The sequence below is a fragment of the Canis aureus genome, chromosome 2 (assembly GCF_053574225.1).
Source record: "Canis aureus isolate CA01 chromosome 2, VMU_Caureus_v.1.0, whole genome shotgun sequence".
Taxonomy (NCBI): domain Eukaryota; kingdom Metazoa; phylum Chordata; class Mammalia; order Carnivora; family Canidae; genus Canis; species Canis aureus.
In genome coordinates, this window is record NC_135612.1 from 29,880,792 (window position 1) to 29,900,364 (window position 19,573).

At 44.1% G+C, this 19,573-nt stretch overlaps 1 protein-coding gene across 7 annotated transcripts in view; it reads right to left on the reverse strand.

Annotated features, from left to right (window-relative positions):
• The window catches only part of PDE8B (phosphodiesterase 8B), a 269,611-nt gene that overhangs the window by 236,238 nt on the left and 13,800 nt on the right, over window positions 1-19,573 (reverse strand). For 2 of the 7 annotated variants that reach the window (XM_077867384.1, XM_077867377.1), the window contains exon 1: window positions 7,468-7,925. The exons of 3 other annotated variants lie outside the window; for them this stretch is intronic. In XM_077867384.1, coding sequence (XP_077723510.1) covers window positions 7,468-7,839 — 372 coding nt within the window. In that variant the 5' untranslated portion in view covers window positions 7,840-7,925. Of the gene's footprint in view, window positions 1-7,467; window positions 7,939-19,573 lie in introns of those variants that run through there. 2 more of the 7 variants (XM_077867403.1, XM_077867393.1) reach the window with 2 other exon arrangements.

Here is a 19,573-nt window from a genome sequence, read left to right on the forward strand (position 1 = left end):
GCCCAGTTGTAGACTAATTATTTTGGTTATAGATTTACGCCAAAGAATTTCACACAGAACCATCAAGATAACACCAAGGCCCTGATCTTTAGAGGCAGAAGTTTTGTATAGGTGCAACACTCATGGAAGCCAAACTCCAGCTTCCACCTTCAACTGGCAAGATCCTATGCGACCAAACCGGTGTCTGTGGCAGCAGTTTCCAAAGCTTCAAGATATCACATCTATATTTAAATCCAGTTAGTCACCTACATTGGCCAAATCAATCTACTTGTAAGTGGAATACATTTTCCAATAAAAGACAAATATGTGCTCAAAAATGTTAAAAATCTAAATAAACAAAATCTCATTTTCATTACAAAACCAGACATCATAGCAACTGCAAGCTTATTAAGAGCTAATATTTGTACAATACTTAACAAATTGCCAAGGACTATGTTCAGTTAAAGACAACGACAACTGTCTGCCAAAGCTCCTCCATTGTATGCATTCTACATTCTCCAATCATCTCAAAACAACATGTCAATTCAAGCTAAGAGAAGGGATGACAATGCGTGTAGAGGAGGAGAAACCTCACCCATGAGCCCTCCTCCCCACTGCCCTCGCCTCTACCACCAGTTTATCACCACTCTGCTCTAAATAACTCCACAGTTCCAGCAGCAGTCATGCTTGGCCTTCGAGAGACCTGTGTGAGAGGCAGTAAAGCTTAGTAGTTGGATTTGGAGTTGGATTCAGACAACCTCCTATCCAAATTTCAACCCTCACCTTGAGCAATTTATCCCACCTCTTGGAGACTCCTCTTCCTCATTTGTAAAATGGTAATGACAATTTGTAGCTCATAGTGTTTTTATGTAGATTATGAAGTGGTAGCAAATAGCAAGGACTTGAATAAATCTTGATATTATTACATCCATTCTACACACTTTGTTGCAAAATGTACCAACCAAACATGAAAATTTGAATCATCTTGGAAATAAGAGGGAACCATGAAATATTCCTTCATTGATGGATTATCCAAAAGTAAGAATCTTTTTATTTTTATTATAGCAATCACAAGCTTCTCAACTACTTTTCTGTAAACTGTCCCTAAGGAGTCAGAAAGGAAGAGATGAAATAAGATAATGGTAAAGAGTAAGGCGTCATAATCCTACACAAAAGCTGGCTTTTATCCACCAGCAGGAAAAGGGAAAATGGAGACAAAATTATCAAGAACCAAATCTAAACTAATCTCTACTGTAACCTGTTAAAAAGACAGGCACTGAAGAGGGCACTTGATGGGTGAGCACTGGGTGTTATACTATATGTTGGCAAATCAAACTTAAATAAAAACAAATCAAAAATATTTTTAAGGGTATTTTCTATCTCAAAACATAATAACTACCCAGACTTCCACTGTTAAAGGTAACACCTATTTCTAAAAATGAACTCCTGAGCACATTTAAACATTTTTAAGTTTGTGTGAAATACACATATTCTTTATTGAACATATCAGCTTATAAACACATAGTAAAACTTGCTTATCAACTTTCCCAGGCTTGGAGAAAAGGTGCAGAGAGTAGGAAAGCACAAACCGAGCAAAAATGTAATAATAAACTGGCTAAGCTGGGTTCCAACTTAAGGAACATTGAACTTAGAAAGAGTAGAAACACATCTCACAGACCAAACGTTTGTGTCCTCCAAAATCCCATTGCAGCCCTAATCCTGATGGTTATGTGAAGGTGGGACTTTTGGGAGGTAATTAGATTTAAATGAGGTCATGAGGGTGGGGTTCTCATGATGGGCTTATTTCTTCCCATAGAGGAAGAAATGCCAGAGCTTGCCTGCTCTCTGCCTTGTGAGGAGGAAACAAGAAGGTGGCCATCTACAATCCAGGAAGAAGGCTCTCACAAGGCACGGAATCTGCCAGCACCTGCATCTGGACTTCAGCCTCCAGAACGGTGTGAAATAAATGTCCATTGTTTAAGGCACCCTGTTGATGGTATTTTGTTATAGCAGCCCAAGCTGACTAAGAAAGTACCTGAGCAAAGTCAGGGTGGAGAGCGAACTGAGGAGGAGGATTTGTTTTCAGCAGAACCTAAAGGTCTCCAAACAAGGTAACTGGACATATTTTAATGTTATTCGTCATTAAATGGGAAACATAAACAATACATTAAGTGGCCATTTAAAAATGCCATTATTTCAGAAAATCATCAAAATTCCCCATCTCAATTTGAGCTTCCCAGGGTACCTCCAACGATATTCAACATCTTTTAATACTTATTACAGAGAGCCTTCTGGGGTATGGTCAGGACACTGTCCTGCTCTGGAAAACCTCAATCAGCGGGCTCCTTTGCCCTCTGCTTTCCAGATATGTTTGGGCAAAAATGGTACTGGCTGTAGATCAATGGAGAAGAAAACAATAGCATGGAGGTACTTACTCCTTTAGCTCTCTATGCCAGGCCCAGGCCCCCAGTCGCTGCAGTTCTCCTGAAGACCACAGATTCTGGGGGCTTCTCTGACCAGTAGTTTGGGTTCTCCGGCTCCCATAACCATTCCCTACTGTTATCTCTTCGAGGTGGTCACAGTACCCTCTTCTAGTCTCAGGGAGCTTCCTTTTCATTTCTTGCTTTCCTTTCATCTGGCCAACACATCTAAAACAATCTCTTCGTTAGATTAAGTTCAGTTAAGTCCTTGTACATATGTGATCTATTTCCTGCCCAGATACCATTTGACCAGGTGGCGAGGATAAGGAGTTAGTCTTGCCTCACTTAGGTGCAGGGTTTAATTACAGCCCTCTGACTGGTCACTGGCATCTCCTGTGGGCACTGAGCTCTTTACACTCAGCAGAGAAGCTCAAACAGAAAAGAAAGTAAACACCGTCTGTCCCCCAGTCAGAAGTCTCGAACTAACTTGACAGCGGTCACCTTTGCTGAGCCCCCGACTTCCAGTGCCCACCTGGCCCTGAACTGTCACCTGCTCCTCCAGACTCTGGATTCTGTCTTCCTGCCTGGTTCCATAGGACTCACCGCCTCCTTCCTATTCTGATTCTTGGCCTTAACCCCTCACCGACCTGGTGCTTACCATAGGATCTGTGCTGTTCTCACCAACATGTCCCATCCTGCTCTAGCCCAAGTCCTGCCTGGTGGTCACAGTGGGGTTTCTGTAGAGAAGTATCACCTCTGAAAGTCAGCATCTATACTACGTTATACTTTCTGGCTTGAGGATTTAATTAACAAAATCAAAAGGGAAAATTACCTGATATTTCTTAAAAATTAGTTTAACTACCAAGGAAAGCAGCAGAAGTTAGAAAGATTTGCTCACTAACTATACTTAATATGTTGGAAGAAGGGAGAGGGAATGTGATGAAATGAGCTATGGCAGAAAATAAATTTGAGTTTTACTAAAGCAACTCGCAAGACTCACTCTGGCTTACTAAACTTTATGCCCCATTATAAGATGAAAAATATGGTGAAAAGGATCAGCAAGACTCCAAAAGCTAAGAACTGAATATGAGCCCATATCGTGTCACATCAACCCGTTTTAAGCTCCTCCTTGCCTCACAGTTTCCCACCATGCAGGACACAGCCCCAGCAGGGCAGAGAGGCATATGAGCGGCTGCGATGGCAAAAGCAAGGAACCAGTGGATCCTGAAGGGAAGTCAAACCTCAAAGATCCAGAGTGGACTGGCTACCTGGCCCATACTCTCCTCACTTTGAGATTTTCTGGCCAGCCATGGACGCTCAGAGTTTGACTTCATGAATGGAGATGGCAGGCTGCCCACACAGAAGTAAACTATGATGAAGGCAGGGCTATGACTAGTCCGCCCAACTGCATGTGATACTATCCACTCTGCTAGAGGTAGCCCCAACCTAATTCATTTGGCCAACAGTCAATTCAATTCTTTTAAGAGCCACACCAGCATATCCTAGAAGCTAGTTAAAAATCCAAATCCTCAGGCCCCACTCAAGACCTACTAAACCAGAAATTCTGAGAGTGGGGCCAAGCAATCCACATTTTAAGAAGACTTTCAGGTGATTCTGATGTACACGAGAGAATACTGACTCAGAGAACAAACACGAATGGCTTTTTCCCCCAATAGTTCTACCCCTCCCCCAAGGAAATTACTATAAAAATTATTAATTATTATTATTAATCATCATATTGACCACAAAGCCAGAAAAATATTTATCTTCCTTTTATATACAGTCCAGTGGGTATTATCCTCACTGATTCAGGAAGCCATGGTCCAGATAACATAGAAGTCATTCATCGCTGACTCGGGCACACCTTCTTACGGAAGATTCACCATCCTCATTAGGCTTTGCTTACCAAACTTCGTGGATATTCACTGACTCCCTAGCATCGACCACAGTCTGGCACAAACACTGGCTGAGTGAATAAACGGTCACAATGAACGGAGGAAAGGAGGGAGCTGGCGATGTGCCCATCCACCCAGAGTCATTTGAAAACTAACAACGTCCTGTGCCTGGTCCGGAAAACGGTTAACCCACCCAGAGACGGCTGCACGTTGGCTGTACTGTCAACACTCTTCTCTACAACTGGCTGCCTGGTCGGGCTGCCTCCCCACTGCAGCAGCTGGTATGAGAAAAGAAGACTTGTAAGAAACCGCCCCCCCCCTTCTTCCCAGAGAGACCATCCCCCTTGAGGATGTCTGAACAAGAATCATAATAAAACTGGCTCAGTATGAAGAGTGAGTATTCTGCAGGAGTCTCCTGTTGGAGCACTATTTTTAAAAAGGAAAACAAGGAGACAAATTACAAGGAAGTTGCATTTTTACAGCAATTGGGAGACAAATCTAACTTCTTACCAGAAATGGAAACCCATATGATATCGTTGTACTGCATATGAATTATTAATGTTTGTAATTTCTTATATAAATTAGGTATTCAGGAAGGTTCCTATTGACATCATGTTTGACATCATAATGCTTCATCATTCTAAAAGCTTAATGAGATGAATGATTGCTAGAAAAAGGACAGACAGAGATCAAGCACACATTTTTGCACTCTGGGGAATACCAGAGACCAAGTAGATAATGGGAATATGGTTTATAATTGATGTACAAAGAGGAAATTAAAAAACAAACTATCATGACCCAACACCACTGTAAACAGGACCAAATGGCAAGGACTTTATTTTTTCACCTGAGCATTTTGGAAAAGGGGAGTGGGGGGATGCGAGCATGACTAGCAACTATCTCAAACTGCTAAAGCAGAAGAATTCTTATTCTCAAAAGAAATGCAAGCAAAGTTTTTATAAAATTACCTAGTCCACAAAAGTGTATGGAACATATGAAGACTGAAAAATAGTCACAAGTCCTCAAAGGATACTATTTTAAAGCAATTCTGTGATGATAATTCTGCATGATTTATATAGATAATAATTCTGGTCTCAAATATAATTTCAAATATATAGTTTCTGAGACCTACATGTGCAAATTAATGTTGAATCACTGACCCAGCAATTTCATTCCCAACATTCTTAGTAAAAGGTTAGAACGATTTAAGCTCTTATTTGGAAGTCCTGTTGATAAAGCAGTGTGAGTTAAATTCCTATTCAGGTCAAGCCTTTGACACTTCAGCCAAGAAGCAATGATATTTCTACAAGTTTATACTAGCTGCTAATAATTGGGACTCATTTTCCCTCCAGTTTTTCCTCCATTTGCTAAGCAGCCTCTTGAGGGATGTATTAAAACACAGAGAATGAATTCATTCATTATTCTTTCTTTCAATAGACAAACATGGAATATCTAGAGTTGCCAGGTATTAAATTGGGATCCTTGCTACTCTAAAAGGCAGAAATATACAATTTTTCTTGTACAACCAGAAAAAAAATTATCAGAGTTCACAAGTTCTCAGCATTCTGAGCTACTTCAATATCTTTAAACTGCCTTTTCAACAAAAAGGCAAAATGCTATTTTTAAAAATAATATCCCTATTTAATTATTTCACCAAATATATCATTTTAATCCCCTGAAATTTTTCCTAATGCCTTTCTCCTTCTTTCTCTTTTTTTCCTTCTTCCCTTCTTTTTTCTTTCTTTCTTTTTCTCTTTCCTTTCTTTTTCTTTCTGTGAACCAGTGGGAGTGGGGGAAGCTTGACAAAAGAAAAATACAGTGTTTGGCACATGCCCCTATAACAAATGTTCAGCTGGTAAGTTGTTCTATCATGAATCCAGGTGTCCAGTCTTTGGATAGTCTATCGTCACATGGTTAAGATTCAAAGGCTGGAAAAGAAAGCTTATATCCGGTACATAGTAGATGCTCAGTAAATGTTATTTTTTATTATCATGATAATTATATTATCATATTAGATGACTATTACCAGAGAAACACTACAACTATAAATAAACTCTGTTAAGCTTCATGTTACAAGATCAGATCTTATTATAATTAGTTCACTAGAAGAAGCTCTTGGGTCTTCCAGACTGAAGCCAACACATACCATCCTTCTCTTCACCTCTCCACTGAAGGCTGACTATATCCAGGGAAGGCTAGGGGCCTATTCACAGTGGCCAACTGTTGAACAAGTCTCAAACATAAATACATAATCTTTGTTGCCAAATACCAGCACTAATGGTTCCTGGTAATCTGTGGACCATGTAAAATCGATGATTCTAAATAACATTAAGAGTCGTAAAGATGGGGACGCCTGGGTGACTCAGCCATTGGGCGCCTGCCTTGGCCTCAGGGTGTGATCCTGGGTCAGGGGATCCAGTCCCGCATGGTGACCCCCGCGGGGAGCCTGCTTCTCCCTCGGCCTGGGTCTCCGCCTCTCTCTCTCTCTCTCTCTCTCTCTCTCTCTCTCTCTCTCTCTCGTGTGTGCGTGTGTGTGTGTGTGTGTGTGTCTCAGGAATAAATAAATAAAATCTTTTTTTAAAAAAGGAGTCATGAAGATGTATTTCTCCCTCTGCACAACGGGATGTGCCATTGTCCCTCTGTCTACTAGAAAATCAAGGGGGCCAGCAGCCGGATTCACCCCGTGAAGATTCTCTTGAATGTGACAGTGTTCTGGGTGCAGGAGGGCACTACGGAAACACGCGTTTTTCTTCCATCGTTAAGAACTTGCTAGTGACTGCTTTCATCACTTAAACACTTTTCCCCCCACTTCCTCAGAATTCCAGTGTCCTGGGGGATGGGGGCACGTTGTGAATCTCCGTCTTCGGACAGCGGCGGGTCCCCTCCCCGAGCCCAGCTGATCCCCCCTGCCCCCCCCCCCCCCCCCAGCTTGCAGCAGGCCCCGGGTCGGGTCGTGGCCGGGACGGACGGCAGAGCCCGCCTGCACCCCCCGCCCCCAGCTCCCCGCGGGGCGCGCACCCGCCCGGGGCCCGCCCGCCGCTCGGGCTGCAGCCGTCGGCCGCGCCAGGTCCCCCCGCCCCCCGGACGGCTCCCGGGCCTCCAGGGGCCTCCGGGGCTCGGCTCCGCGGCCCTCGCCGCCGCCTCCCGTGGCCCCGCGGCGCCGCCCCGCTCACCTGGACGCTGGCGCAGCTGGTCTGCGTCTCGGCCTCGGCGCTGCTGCAGCAGTGGCGCCGCCGGCCCCGGCAGGTGGTCGCGGCGGGGGCCGCGGAGGCCGCGCCTCCTCCTCCGCCGCCGCCGCCGCCGCCGCCTCCGCCGCCTCCTCCCGGCTCGGCGCGGGCCCTGCGGACGCGGGCGGTGCGGGGGGCGCCCGGCGCGCGGCCCGGGGGAGCGGCGTCGGCGGCGTCGGTCTGCACGAGGAGGCCGTGCAGGGGGGCCGCCGGGCCGCGCGCCACGCGGGAGGTGCGGCGGGGCGAGCCGGCCTCGTCCGCGTCCCGGCAGTAGATCACGCCGCTCTGCGAGACGTGGATGCTGGGGGCGCAGCCCATCCCGCGGCCGGGCTCCCCGCGCCCGCAGCCGCCCGCTCGGGGGGCGCCTCCGGGGGCTGCGCGCGTCACCCCAACTTTCCCTCCCGGGCCATCCTCTCCCCGAGCGGCGAGCGCGCACACACGGCGCCCCGCGCGCACCGGCGGCCGCCACCCTCCGCGCCGCGGCCCCCAGACGCGCTCCCCGCGCCCCCGCCTTCCCCTCCTCCCCGCTCGGCCCGCGCCGCCGCCCGCCCCGCCGCGCCCGGAGCCCGCCCCGCGGCCCGCCCCGCGCCCCCCGCCCCTCTGCCCCCACTTTCGGGGCGCGCCCCGGGCTCCCCAGGGGCCCCCGCCCCGCCCCGCCCGCGCGCCCCGGGCCGGCCCTGCGGGCTGTGCGGCCTGGAGCCTGCGAGGTGCCTCGGGCCCCGGCGAGCGCACTTTCCCACGCTCCCGAGCGGGACCCCGGACGCCCCTGCCCGCAGCCGAGCCCGAGCCCGAGCCCGCCCGCCCGCCTGGGCGCCTCCCCGCGAGCTCGGGGGCGAGCGCGGGCCCGGGTGCGGACCCGACCGTGCGCTGAGCCCCAGAAGCCCAGGCCCGCGCCCAGGGACGGGAGGCCCCGCGGAAGGCCTTTAGGCACAAACGCCCCCAGGCCCGCGCCAGGAACGGAAGGAAGCCGCCCGGGAGGTCCTGGGCTCCCTCCTGCGCAGCCCTCGGCCCCTGCTCGGACGTCACCCGTCTCCCCCGGGCCTCTACCCCGGCCGGTCCCCGCTGTCAAGCACCGTCCGCCACCCAAACCGCCTTCCCTCCCTCCCCTGGGGAGGCACACGTGGGGCAAGCTTCACTCAAAGAAAATGAAGAACACCTTCGGGAGGTATTCCTGGAGAGGCTGATGGAAGGCTGCCGGGCAGCCTCTCCATAACATGGAATGTGGCTCAGGGATGCCATGCGTTGGTTGGCTCCTTGAGGGATCCCTGCCTGCCCCCACAGTGGCCGGGGGAGAAACGGGGTGGTTTAAAAGGACTCAGGGTAGCGTTGTTTACAAACAAGGGCCAGGGCACGAACACAGAGCCATAACGCTAAGGACAAAGGAGTAAGTATCCAATTTGCAATCATTTCTTTGCTTCTTCGCTTCCTTTCTCCATAGCATCAACTTTTAGAGTGGCTGGAGACTTCAAATGACAGCTCCTAACCTCTACGGAGAGGCAACATGTCACCCCGCATCACAAACGCAAATACAGAGAGGAAAGAGCACTGGTCTAACCCAATTCTATCTTTGTTTCTCTGCTGCTCAGTTAGTACTCCAACTTTCCACCTCGCTGTGTCCCGTTATTGCAGAAAAAGTCTAGGCTGTATTTCTAACGGACAGGCAAATTGCTCATAAAATTTCTGTGCAGGTTGGGTTCCCCAAGAAGCAGATTCTGCAGGGGTGTTTAGCAAGCAAAAAAGTTTATTAGGAAGCCTTGGAATCTACAACTGTAAGGGAAGGAGGGGGGATGGGGAGTGAGGTTGAGCAGGTTGACACACCAAGCTAGGATACTGTCCCTGCAGGGGGGATTTCTGCACTTGGGACCCATAATTCAAAGTTGTCCTGAGGTGAGGTGGTAGGATGGGCCTTCATGTTCCCACAAGTTGACTTGTAGGCTACCGCAGCAACCTGGGGCACAGTGGCTGTCTTCAGCTGAGCCCATCCCCTTAGGAGGCCAAGAGCTGATCTGAGGGCTTTCAGCGGCCAGCTCTCCCCCAGCTGGAGTGCTAAGGATTTCTCTCCCAGCATCCTGGCTTCCTCCATAGTTCCCTCCAGACTCCCTGGATCCATGACCTTATCCATGCCTATTAAGTGGTCAAGACCAATATAGAGATAATCATTTGAAAAAGGCCCAGGTCTCATGACTGCCATCTGCTCTGCTTCCAAGGGACTGTCCAGAATCTGAGCAAACACCATCAGAGTTAAATTGCAGAACTGCTACTCTCTCTACCAATCCCCGATTAATCATCCCAGGAGTTAATCATTCCTTATCTATGATTCTCTTAAATATATTCCCATTTCAGTCATCCTTCAAGAAGCTACCAATGACAGCTCTTTTTGAAACTTAGAGCCATGTTCATTCTTTTGCCACAGTGTCTACTTCAGTTTCCTTCAGGAATGTGGTTACTATGATGAAACCACCCAGAGAAGAGAAAAGGGCCAGTCACTGGCTGAGGCTTTTGAAGACAAGAAGATAAAACAGAAATTACAAGCAATCTACCTACCAATTCTCTGGTAGAGAATATTGGAGGCTGAATCACAAAGGAACAAGTCACCCAGAAACCAACTTAGATTGAACTTTCTACATTTAAAAAAAAGGAGGAGGAGGAGGAGGAGAAGAAGAAGAGAAGAAGAAGAAGAAGAAGAAGAAAAAAAAGAAGAAGAAGAAGAAGACGACGACGACTAAGCCCTAAGAGAATAGATAACATCAAGGTAACTATCAAACAGTACAGAGCTGCTGTAGCATATTAACTGAAACGCTGCGTACTGGGACCAGTACCTTTCCCTGAATGCAACTCTTCCGAGCAGAAGAATGGACTGCACTAGGTATACATTTTCGCTCCCAGTCCCAGAACAGCAAGAGTTCCAACATCTTCCTCAGACACAGCTCCTACTGCCAATTCTGGCTTAGTAAAAGGGGAAAAAATGTGTCCCTAGAATCTCCACCTAGTGTTCTCAGTGGGACTGTGTGATCTGCCCTGTTCTTGGCACAGTTCTGGTCACTGAAACATGTGGAAGTGTGCAAGTGGAGAAGAAATGGTTGACCTGAAATCTTCCCCTTGCTTATCTCTGAGGCCTGAGTTCTTATTTGTAGATGTGATTTCTGGACTGATTCCCATGCCACAATTTCAGTGCATTCCAGGACTACAGCAAAGTCTACAACCTCAGACACTGCAGATAAAAAATTTAGGTTCAAGTTACATAATAGGGCCAGAGAAACCAACATTATAAAAAAATTAAATTAAGTGGAAAAAAATTCCATTACAGTCAATGTCCAAGAAATGAATCAAAAGAAAGCAAATGAAATCAGAAATTTCTTCAAAAAGTAAACCTCAGATATGTCCAGGGTCAGCTGAATGGCCTGCAAGTTTTATACTGATGTCAAATCAGACCCTATTTCAGAATTATGACCCAGAGGCACTGCAAGATTATGAACAATTAAGGTCTTTTCCCACTCTAAAATGGCACGACTCTTCCAGAACTTCTCTAAAGGAGCAGAAAATATGATTAATACATTTTGAACGATTCTTAACCAAAAAGGTTAAAACAATAGCAGCTTTCTGGTTGATCTTTAGATAACCAAACATTTCATCAACCAATCAACCTTACAGAGCTTCTGGACTCAAACTACATTCTTAATGGTGGAGCTTATTGGAAATCTAACCACCTGATAAGTGAAATGAGAGAGTGTATTACGTAGCCTGGTAAAGTGGAAGGTTCATTGAACTCAGAGTGAGGAGAGCAAATCTGAAACCCACTGCTGCCTCTTATAACTGTATAATCTCGGGCAAGTCACTTAACCCCAGGGCCCCAATTTTCTAGATAACTTCCAAACTCTCTAAATCACCAACGTTTGGGGATGCTATGAAATTTTTACTTCCTTTTATTAAATTATTTTTAATTTAGAATAATGGAATCTTTGAACTGAAAGAGTGGTGTCAAACCTACAAATCAGAATCACCCTAAAGAATTTGTCAGAAATAACAATTCCCTGGTCCCATCTCAGAGACTTGGAACCATGGGCCAAGGACAGGTCTAGCATCTGCCAGCAAAGAAAGCGGGTCCAGTGTACCCTTCCCACAGACTCCTTTGGGATCTAGAGTAAAAGTCACAGTCTTTATAAGAGCCTACAAAACCCTACCTGATGTGGCCCCTGCCTGGCCTTTCTCAGCCCTCTTCGCTCTTGCCCTCACTTTCTCTGTACCTGTACCACACTGGCCTCCTTGCAGCTTTTCCAGCAACATTTTTAGCCAGGAGCTCTTCCTCTGATTGTTATTCTGTTCCATCAAATATCATATGGCTAACTCCCTCACCTCCTTTAAGTCTCTGCTCAAATGTCGCCTACGCAATAACTCCTGTTTAAAATCACAACCCACATCCCTCCATTGTCTCTCCATCACTCCTGATTCCCCTCAACCTGCTCTATTTTTCCTTCTTCATGGCACTTATCACCTTCCAGCTTATTATATAATTAGCTCATCTATTATTATGCTGATTGCCTATCTTCTCCCACTAGAACAAAGGCCCTACTAGAGGATGATTTTTTTTTTTTTTTTGGTTTCTTATTCACTAAAGGATCCCAAATTCCTAGAACAGTGCCTAGCACACAGTAGGTGTTCAAATATTTGTTGAATAAATGAATTTTTTTCCTTCTTCCTCTTTTGCCTTTCTCTTAACTGTTATGACCCAAAATTGCAATTACAAACAAGGGCCAAAAAATTGATTATTTTTTTTTTCTTTTAGTGAGTAGAGTTTGATGTTCTATGCTCTTTGTTTTTAAAGTCAGTTTGATCTGATCATTCTCCTCCTTTTGGTAATATACATCAGAAGAAGCCAACAGAAAAAAATAATAATTTATACAAAGATGTTTGTAACACTCTCTGCAATAATGAAACTGGAGATAATCCAAACATCAAATACTTGGGGACTGGCTCAACAAACTGTACTAACATGTCAGAACACCACTACATCAATGTGCACAGATGAAATAATGTTAAGTTAAAAACATGGTATATGTAGATTGATTACAACTATGGAAGATGTGTATCCGTGTGTCAAAGGTCATAAGTGAATATGAAGTGATGCAGATGAGAAACAGGAGTTTTCAGTTTTCTATCAGTCTAACTTAAGATATACCATATATAAAGCAAAGCACATTTGTTTTTACATTAGTGTGCAATTTCCTGAATGCCTCATAGTAAGAAAAAATGGCTATTTCTAAGCAGGTCTTCCTCTGCCTGCATGCGCTTTGCTAGGCATACCATAGGCTCCAAAAATTTTCATTCCATGATGTGAGGCCAAAATCATCCATCCATCCATTCATCCATTCACTCAGCAAATATTTACTGAGTGCCTACCATGTATCAGACACTAACTTGGGGAACAAGACAGAAATAGTCTCTTACATCTATGGAGTTTAGAAGATTATGGAGGGTCGGAAAGACAAACCGTGGTGAAAGTTATACGGAGATCTAAAATGTGTTGCTGTGTGTGAGAGAGAGAGAGATGGGGGTAGGGTTGTGGACCTTTTCTCGGACGAGATAACATGTAAGTTGATTCTCAGAAAACCACATCAAAGGAGCGTCATTCTTTTTCATCCATCCATCCACCTAGCTGCAGTGAGAACATTGGACACCACCACTACGAGGCCCCAGGCACCGTGAGGGTCACACAGAAGTAACAGCCTCAGTACTCGCTCTCAGTTCTATCAGGAATGCAGACATACACACAGAGGAGTGTGTTCACACTTGCTTTGAAAAAATAATCCAAGCCCAGAGAGAAAGATCACTGTGGGTGGAAGTGATGGTGAGGAGATGGAGTATGGCACTTGGAATAAAGGGCAGTATTTGAATAAGTGGAAAAGACGTTCTTGAGAGAATAATGTGGGCAAAGACCTAGAGGTGGGAGGGAGCACACACCAAATGCTTATAGAACAAAAAGTAGATAATTCGAAAAGTGTGTGGTGAAGGGGAAGAGAAGAGAATTATTTTGGCTCTGACCAGGGTAGGCTCTGGCCAGGGAATCAAACACCAGATTAAGAAGTTTGGCAAAATGCTAATTATTGGGAATCACTGGAGTTTTTCAGGAAGACTACCTTAAAAGCAAAAACTTGACTGAGCCTGGTTGCATATTCAAGAAGAACTGGTGAAGGGAGTGAAGAATGGGGATTAGTAAGGAGCTATTATGAGCCAGGGATGACAAAATAAAGACTGGTATGAACTGAGTCAGGTCACCATCACCACCACCACCAAACTAGTATGTGGGGGCCCTGACCTGCAATGTTGACTACATTTGGAGACGGGGCCTCTAAGAAGGTAATTAAGGTTAAATGGGGTCAGAAGGCTGAGACCCTAATCCAGTAGAATTGGTGTCCTTACAGTTAGAGGAAGGGACACCAGAGCTCACTCTTGCTCACGCGCTCCCACGCGCTCCCTCCCTCCCTCCAAAAGGCGTGCGAGGACACAGTGAAAAGGCACCATCTGCTTCAGAACTGGGAAAAATATATTTCTGTTGTTTAAACCACCCAGTCTATGGTATTTTGTTATGGTAGCCTGAGCAGACTAATACCAAGACATTGAGCTGATGGAATTCGTAAGAATAGAAAAGAAGGCAAACTCCAGAGACTTTACTGACAACGAATCCCTGGGATGAGGCGCCGACTCAATGAGGGGCCAGAGAGCCAGTGAGATCAAAACCAATTCCAAAATCTCCATCTTGGCTATCAACATACATATGAGAATGGGGAGCACTCCCAGGAAAAATAAGGCTTGTTTATAAAAGGGATTCTTTACCAGGATTCACACTCTCTGAGGCCCAGAACCTTGGGTCTAGAAACCAGGAAGTATCCACGCAACACCACCACCGGCATTTCAGCATCACCAGAACACAGCTAGGAGGTGAGGGATAGAAGGCCTGGATCCTCTTCTGCGTTCACTGCTGGATCTCTAGCGCTCAGATCCAGAGACAGCACGGGTTCATTACCTGTTGAATGAATCACTGACTTTTATGAAAATAACAGATTCGTCCACCTCTAGGTCCTCCACACTAACAAGTGCACGCCCCCACCCCTTTCCCAGTGTGGTTAAGAAAACAGTCTCGTCAAGACTTCCTTGGGCTTCCCTATGGTATGGTCTACACAGGGATAAGAGTATCTTGCTTCATGGCCAGATTGCTAAATTCAGTTTTTTGATACTTCTGTTTCAAGAACAGCTTTCCAGCCCTGGGATTTTACTTCTTAACTAGATATAGGTGCCTCAAGGCTGCAGCTCACCCGAGGGGCCTGCATTAGCACCTTCTGAGGTTCTGATGTCTTAATCCTCTCCCTTTGGCTGCTAGGGCTGTGAAAGGAGGTGTTCTATGAGGCTTTTGGCAGAAAGTCTCTTCCTTCTCGGAGTTTGACATTTGCTTAGCAGCATGGCACTTCCCGTGTTACACCATTAAACATCTCCAAGGCAACAGTAGCTGGGGACATGACTGATTACATCTTCATACCTCATATGATGTGGCTTATAATAAATTAAGTCAGATATAGGAGACTTTCCGGGGTTCTCCATACCAGCAGCTGTTAAACTTCAGCATATAGCAGAAGTATCCAAAATACAAATGGCAGGGCCTGAGAATTTACATTTCTAACTAGTTCCTACATGATGTTGATGCTACTGACCCCAGGTCACACTTTGAAAACCATTGCTATATATAAAGTAAGATATTGAAAAACAAAAGCAATGACTAAAAAAACTCCTCATCGGTGATATGTTATTTTCTGAAGCATAATATAACTTGTATTTAAACCTGAATCTTTGTTCCACAGAGGAATGTCACAAAGCACTATCGGCCACAAACTAATAAGAACTGTAAGATTGCAGATCTCAAGGAGGTCCCTCTGAGCCAGGGACTTTTAAGGACATGACTTCAATGTCCTCACCTCCCCTGGGCCATGGGAGGAGGGGTGGGGGGCTACTTGCAGAAGTAAACCGAATGCTTAAATACACACCAGCAGAAGTACATAATTTTCAGTAGAGTGATTTTTTTTTCTTAATATACAGCAGTCAAGCCTAGGATGACAAAAGTCCATTAACTTTTAGGAGCACTAAATAAAGTTCCAGGAAGCAGTGGCCTGGGGAGCCAGGGAAAGGAGAGAGTCTACTATAAGTACACAAAGCAGATAAAATTATTTTCAGAACATTGGTTGAATAATAATGATGGAAATGCTCACCACTTGGGAGGAAGCATACTATGTAACAGTCTTGTACTTTACATGTTCTCTCTTTGTATAAAATCTCTGCATGTATGATGTATCTCTGTATGCTTCTCTTCTTTTACCCTTTCCATATAAAATCTCTCAGCATCTCCTCTCTGTTTATATTAACCTGAACCTCCCACCTAGCATGGCTGAGTAATCACTTGCTTTCTCCTGAGCAGGGAGCCATCAAACTTTTATAGGTTATAAAAATCCTACGTAACCCTTTGTAAAAATATATATGGCTAAGGCTATATATACTGCATTTCTCACAGAGATCCAGGAGATTAGGTTTAGATCCTTCTTAATGGAGGATTTTTTAAAATTACCAACATAAACATCAGCATAAAAAGAAAAAAAAACCATTCTAGATTTTAGAAATGAAAATGACATGTTAGGGAAAATGTAGTATAAGAATTGTCTCTTGTTAAATTAAGAAATCAAGCCGGTATTTAAGATTTTCCTTCTCTTAACATTTTGTGAAAGCTGGAGGCCAGCCACAAAGTCCATACATTTATAAGGCATGTTAACCATTCAAGTGCAGAAAGTTCTATGAGAAATTCATAGCCCAATACAATTCAGATGGCATAAATATCTGCATTAATTATACATTTAAAATCTTCTGTTTCTCCTGTACATACAGTGGTTTAAAACATATATAGGGACTCCTGGGTGGCTCAGCAGTTAAATGTGTGCCTTTGGCTCAGGGCATGATCCCAAGGTCCTGGGATCGAGTCCTGCATTGGGGTCCCCATGGGGAACCTGCTTCTGTCTCTGCCTTTCTCTGTGTGTCTCTCATGAATAAATAAATAAAATCTCTTTAAAAAAAACATATATATAACAATGAGTTAAAGATGCCACATCTACAAGTTATCTCCATCTTGGAAAATATAAAAAGCAAGCCTTGAATGGCCCTTCTTTGAACTCCAACCATGAGGGGCTTAGAAATTCACTGGGAAAAGGTCTGAGAGCCATTTCATAAACAAAATACTATATCAAAAAGCCACCTAAGTCCCAGTTGGAGTGGGTATGTGGGAAAAGAGAATAAGGCATAGGAATCATTGTGGGAATACAGACAGTTCTGCAATAATAAACACAAACCATGCAGTGCAGTTCTTTAAATTTATTTGAAAAAATCAGTAGTTTCTTTCTTTAATTATGGAAGAAGAAAAAAGAACACAAAACATCTCAGATTATATCTTCAAACTTAATAGCAACAACTTTTGTGTAGGATGATGAATAAATATTTGTAGAACGGACTTATTTCTGGCCATGATGAAGAAACAGGGACCCAAAATTTACCTTCCTTCCACTAATAACTAGAAAATTAGATAAAACATATGAAACAACTATATTCAGACATTGGACAGTAGGTAACTCAAGACTGTATACCCTGAAAGAAGAGAAATAGATGAGATAAAATATTACTTCAGCTTTCACGCTGGAGGTGCATTCCACACCTTGGAGCAGGGAAGAAATCCCAGGCAGGGTCCAGGGGTTTTGCTAAGTTGCAGTGACAGAAATCAGAGTCTGGAAAGGTGTATGTGACTAGAGTTCATAGGGCAGAGTTTCAGAGAGGAAGCTGTACTTACAAGGCACTCTGAGGAACATGTGAAAGTTTACTAAATACTAAGACATGCATGAATAGGATGAAATTCCACACACCAGGAAGAGAGTGACTGGAAAGCTATAAGCCGAACACTTCACGATGCTCACAATGAAGTAAGAGCCATCAAGATCTCACCAGCCAGAGTGGAGAGTTCTTGTTGATCACTCAGGGCATTCAGTAGAGAACCCAGTGGGCCATGCCTTAAGAGTAAGGCTAAAGGGCAGGCCCCATGGCTCAGCGGTTTAGCGCCGCCTTTGGCCAGGGTGTGATCCTGGAGACCCAGGATTGAGTCCCACGTTGGGCTCCCTGCATGGAGCCTGCTTCTGCCTGTGTCTCTGCCTCTCTCTCTCTCTCTCTCTCTCTCTCTCTCTCTCTCTCTGTGTGTGTGTGTGTGTGTGTGTGTCTCATGAATAAATAAATTAAATGTTTAAAAAAAAAGGAGTAAGGCTAAAGAATACTTAGAGAAAAGACTATTCCAGACCTACCTTTAGAAGTTTAAAAATAAGCCTCGAACGGGTCGTATTGAACCAAATTAACTTAGTTATCTCCCAGAACAAAATCCAACATTCTTCAAAGAAACAAAATCTAAACACAACAATGTAATACTCCAAATGCATAGCATACATTCAAAATTACTGGTTATGCCAACAAGCAGAAAAATCCAATGAAAGATTACCTAGTGGAAGTAGAAATAAGAAAATTCGCAGATAAAAACGCTATGCATTATTCGAGTATTGAAAGGAAAACATGAACACTGTGAGAGGAAAAACATGATTTTTTAAATAGAGCCTCTAGAAATGAAAAAGATGAGTTCTGAAATGAAATAGTCAATAGTCGCTGACTAGGACTAAGAGCATATTAGACATTGAAAAATAAAAGATTGGTGAACTAGAAGACATGTTAAGTAAACTATTCAAATTAAAGTGGGAGAAAAAGCTAAAGAAAGACTAACAGAAAAAATAAATAGATAAAAATAAAAATAAAAATAAAAAAAGAAAGACTAACAGAGCCTCAGTGATGCACAAATCTAAGAAATTCAGCAAAACTCGAGCTGGATAAACTAAAAGCACATCACACCAAGACAAAATAGAATATAATTTCTGAAAACTGATAAAAAGAAAACCTTAAAAGGATCCAGAGAAATAGGACATAGTTTAAGTACAGAGATAAGAATACCAGACTTTTCTCATAAGAAACTATGAATGTCAGGGGCACTTGGGTGGCTCAGTAGGTTAAGTATCTGCCTTCGGCTAGGGTCATGATCCTGGGGTCCTGGGATCGAGCTCCTGCTGAGCAGGGAGCCTGCTTCTCCCTCTGCCCCTCCCCATTCCCTCACGCTCGTGCTCTCTTTCTGTCACTCTCTCAAATAAATAAAATATTTTTTTAAAAAGAAACTTAGGAAGCCAGAATTAAAAGAGAGAAATCTTCAAAGTACCATAAAACGAAACTGTCAACCGATATACAGGAAAAATATCTTTCAAAAAATGAAAGTAAATGAAGACTTTCTCAGACAAATAAAAAATTGAGAGAATTCATTACTAGCAATCATTTACTACAAGAAAAGTTCTAAAAATGCTTCAGATGGAAGGAAAATGATACAAGTTAGAAATGTGATTATATCCAAATGGCTGAAAAGCATTAAAATAATAAATATGAAGGTATATATGAAGACTTTTTATTCCTTTTAAAAGATAATTAACTTCATAGCAAAATTAATAACAAAGTATTGTGGCTTTTTTGCTTTGTTTTGTTTTTAAAGAAGGAGGGGGGATGCAGAAGGAGAGGAGGAAAGACAATCCCAAGCAGGTTCCACACCCAGTGCAGAGCCTGATGCAAGGCTCAATCTCACAATCCTGAGATCTCACAAAGCTGAGATCAAGAGTCAGACACTCAACTGACTGAGCTACACAGGTGCCCCTGTATTGAGGTATTTATAAAATATATAGAGATAAAACTAATGCCAAAAATAGTATAAGGATGGGAGGGAGTACATAGAAGTATAAGATAAGATTCTTACATCATACACAAAGGAATAGAGAGTTCAATGGAATAAAGTAATGTCCAGACATAGACTAACAATTTTAGGGTTAATTAATTCTCTATCAAAGTACCAAGATATTAATGGAGAAAGTATAGTTTCTTCAACAAATGGTGGTGGAAGACT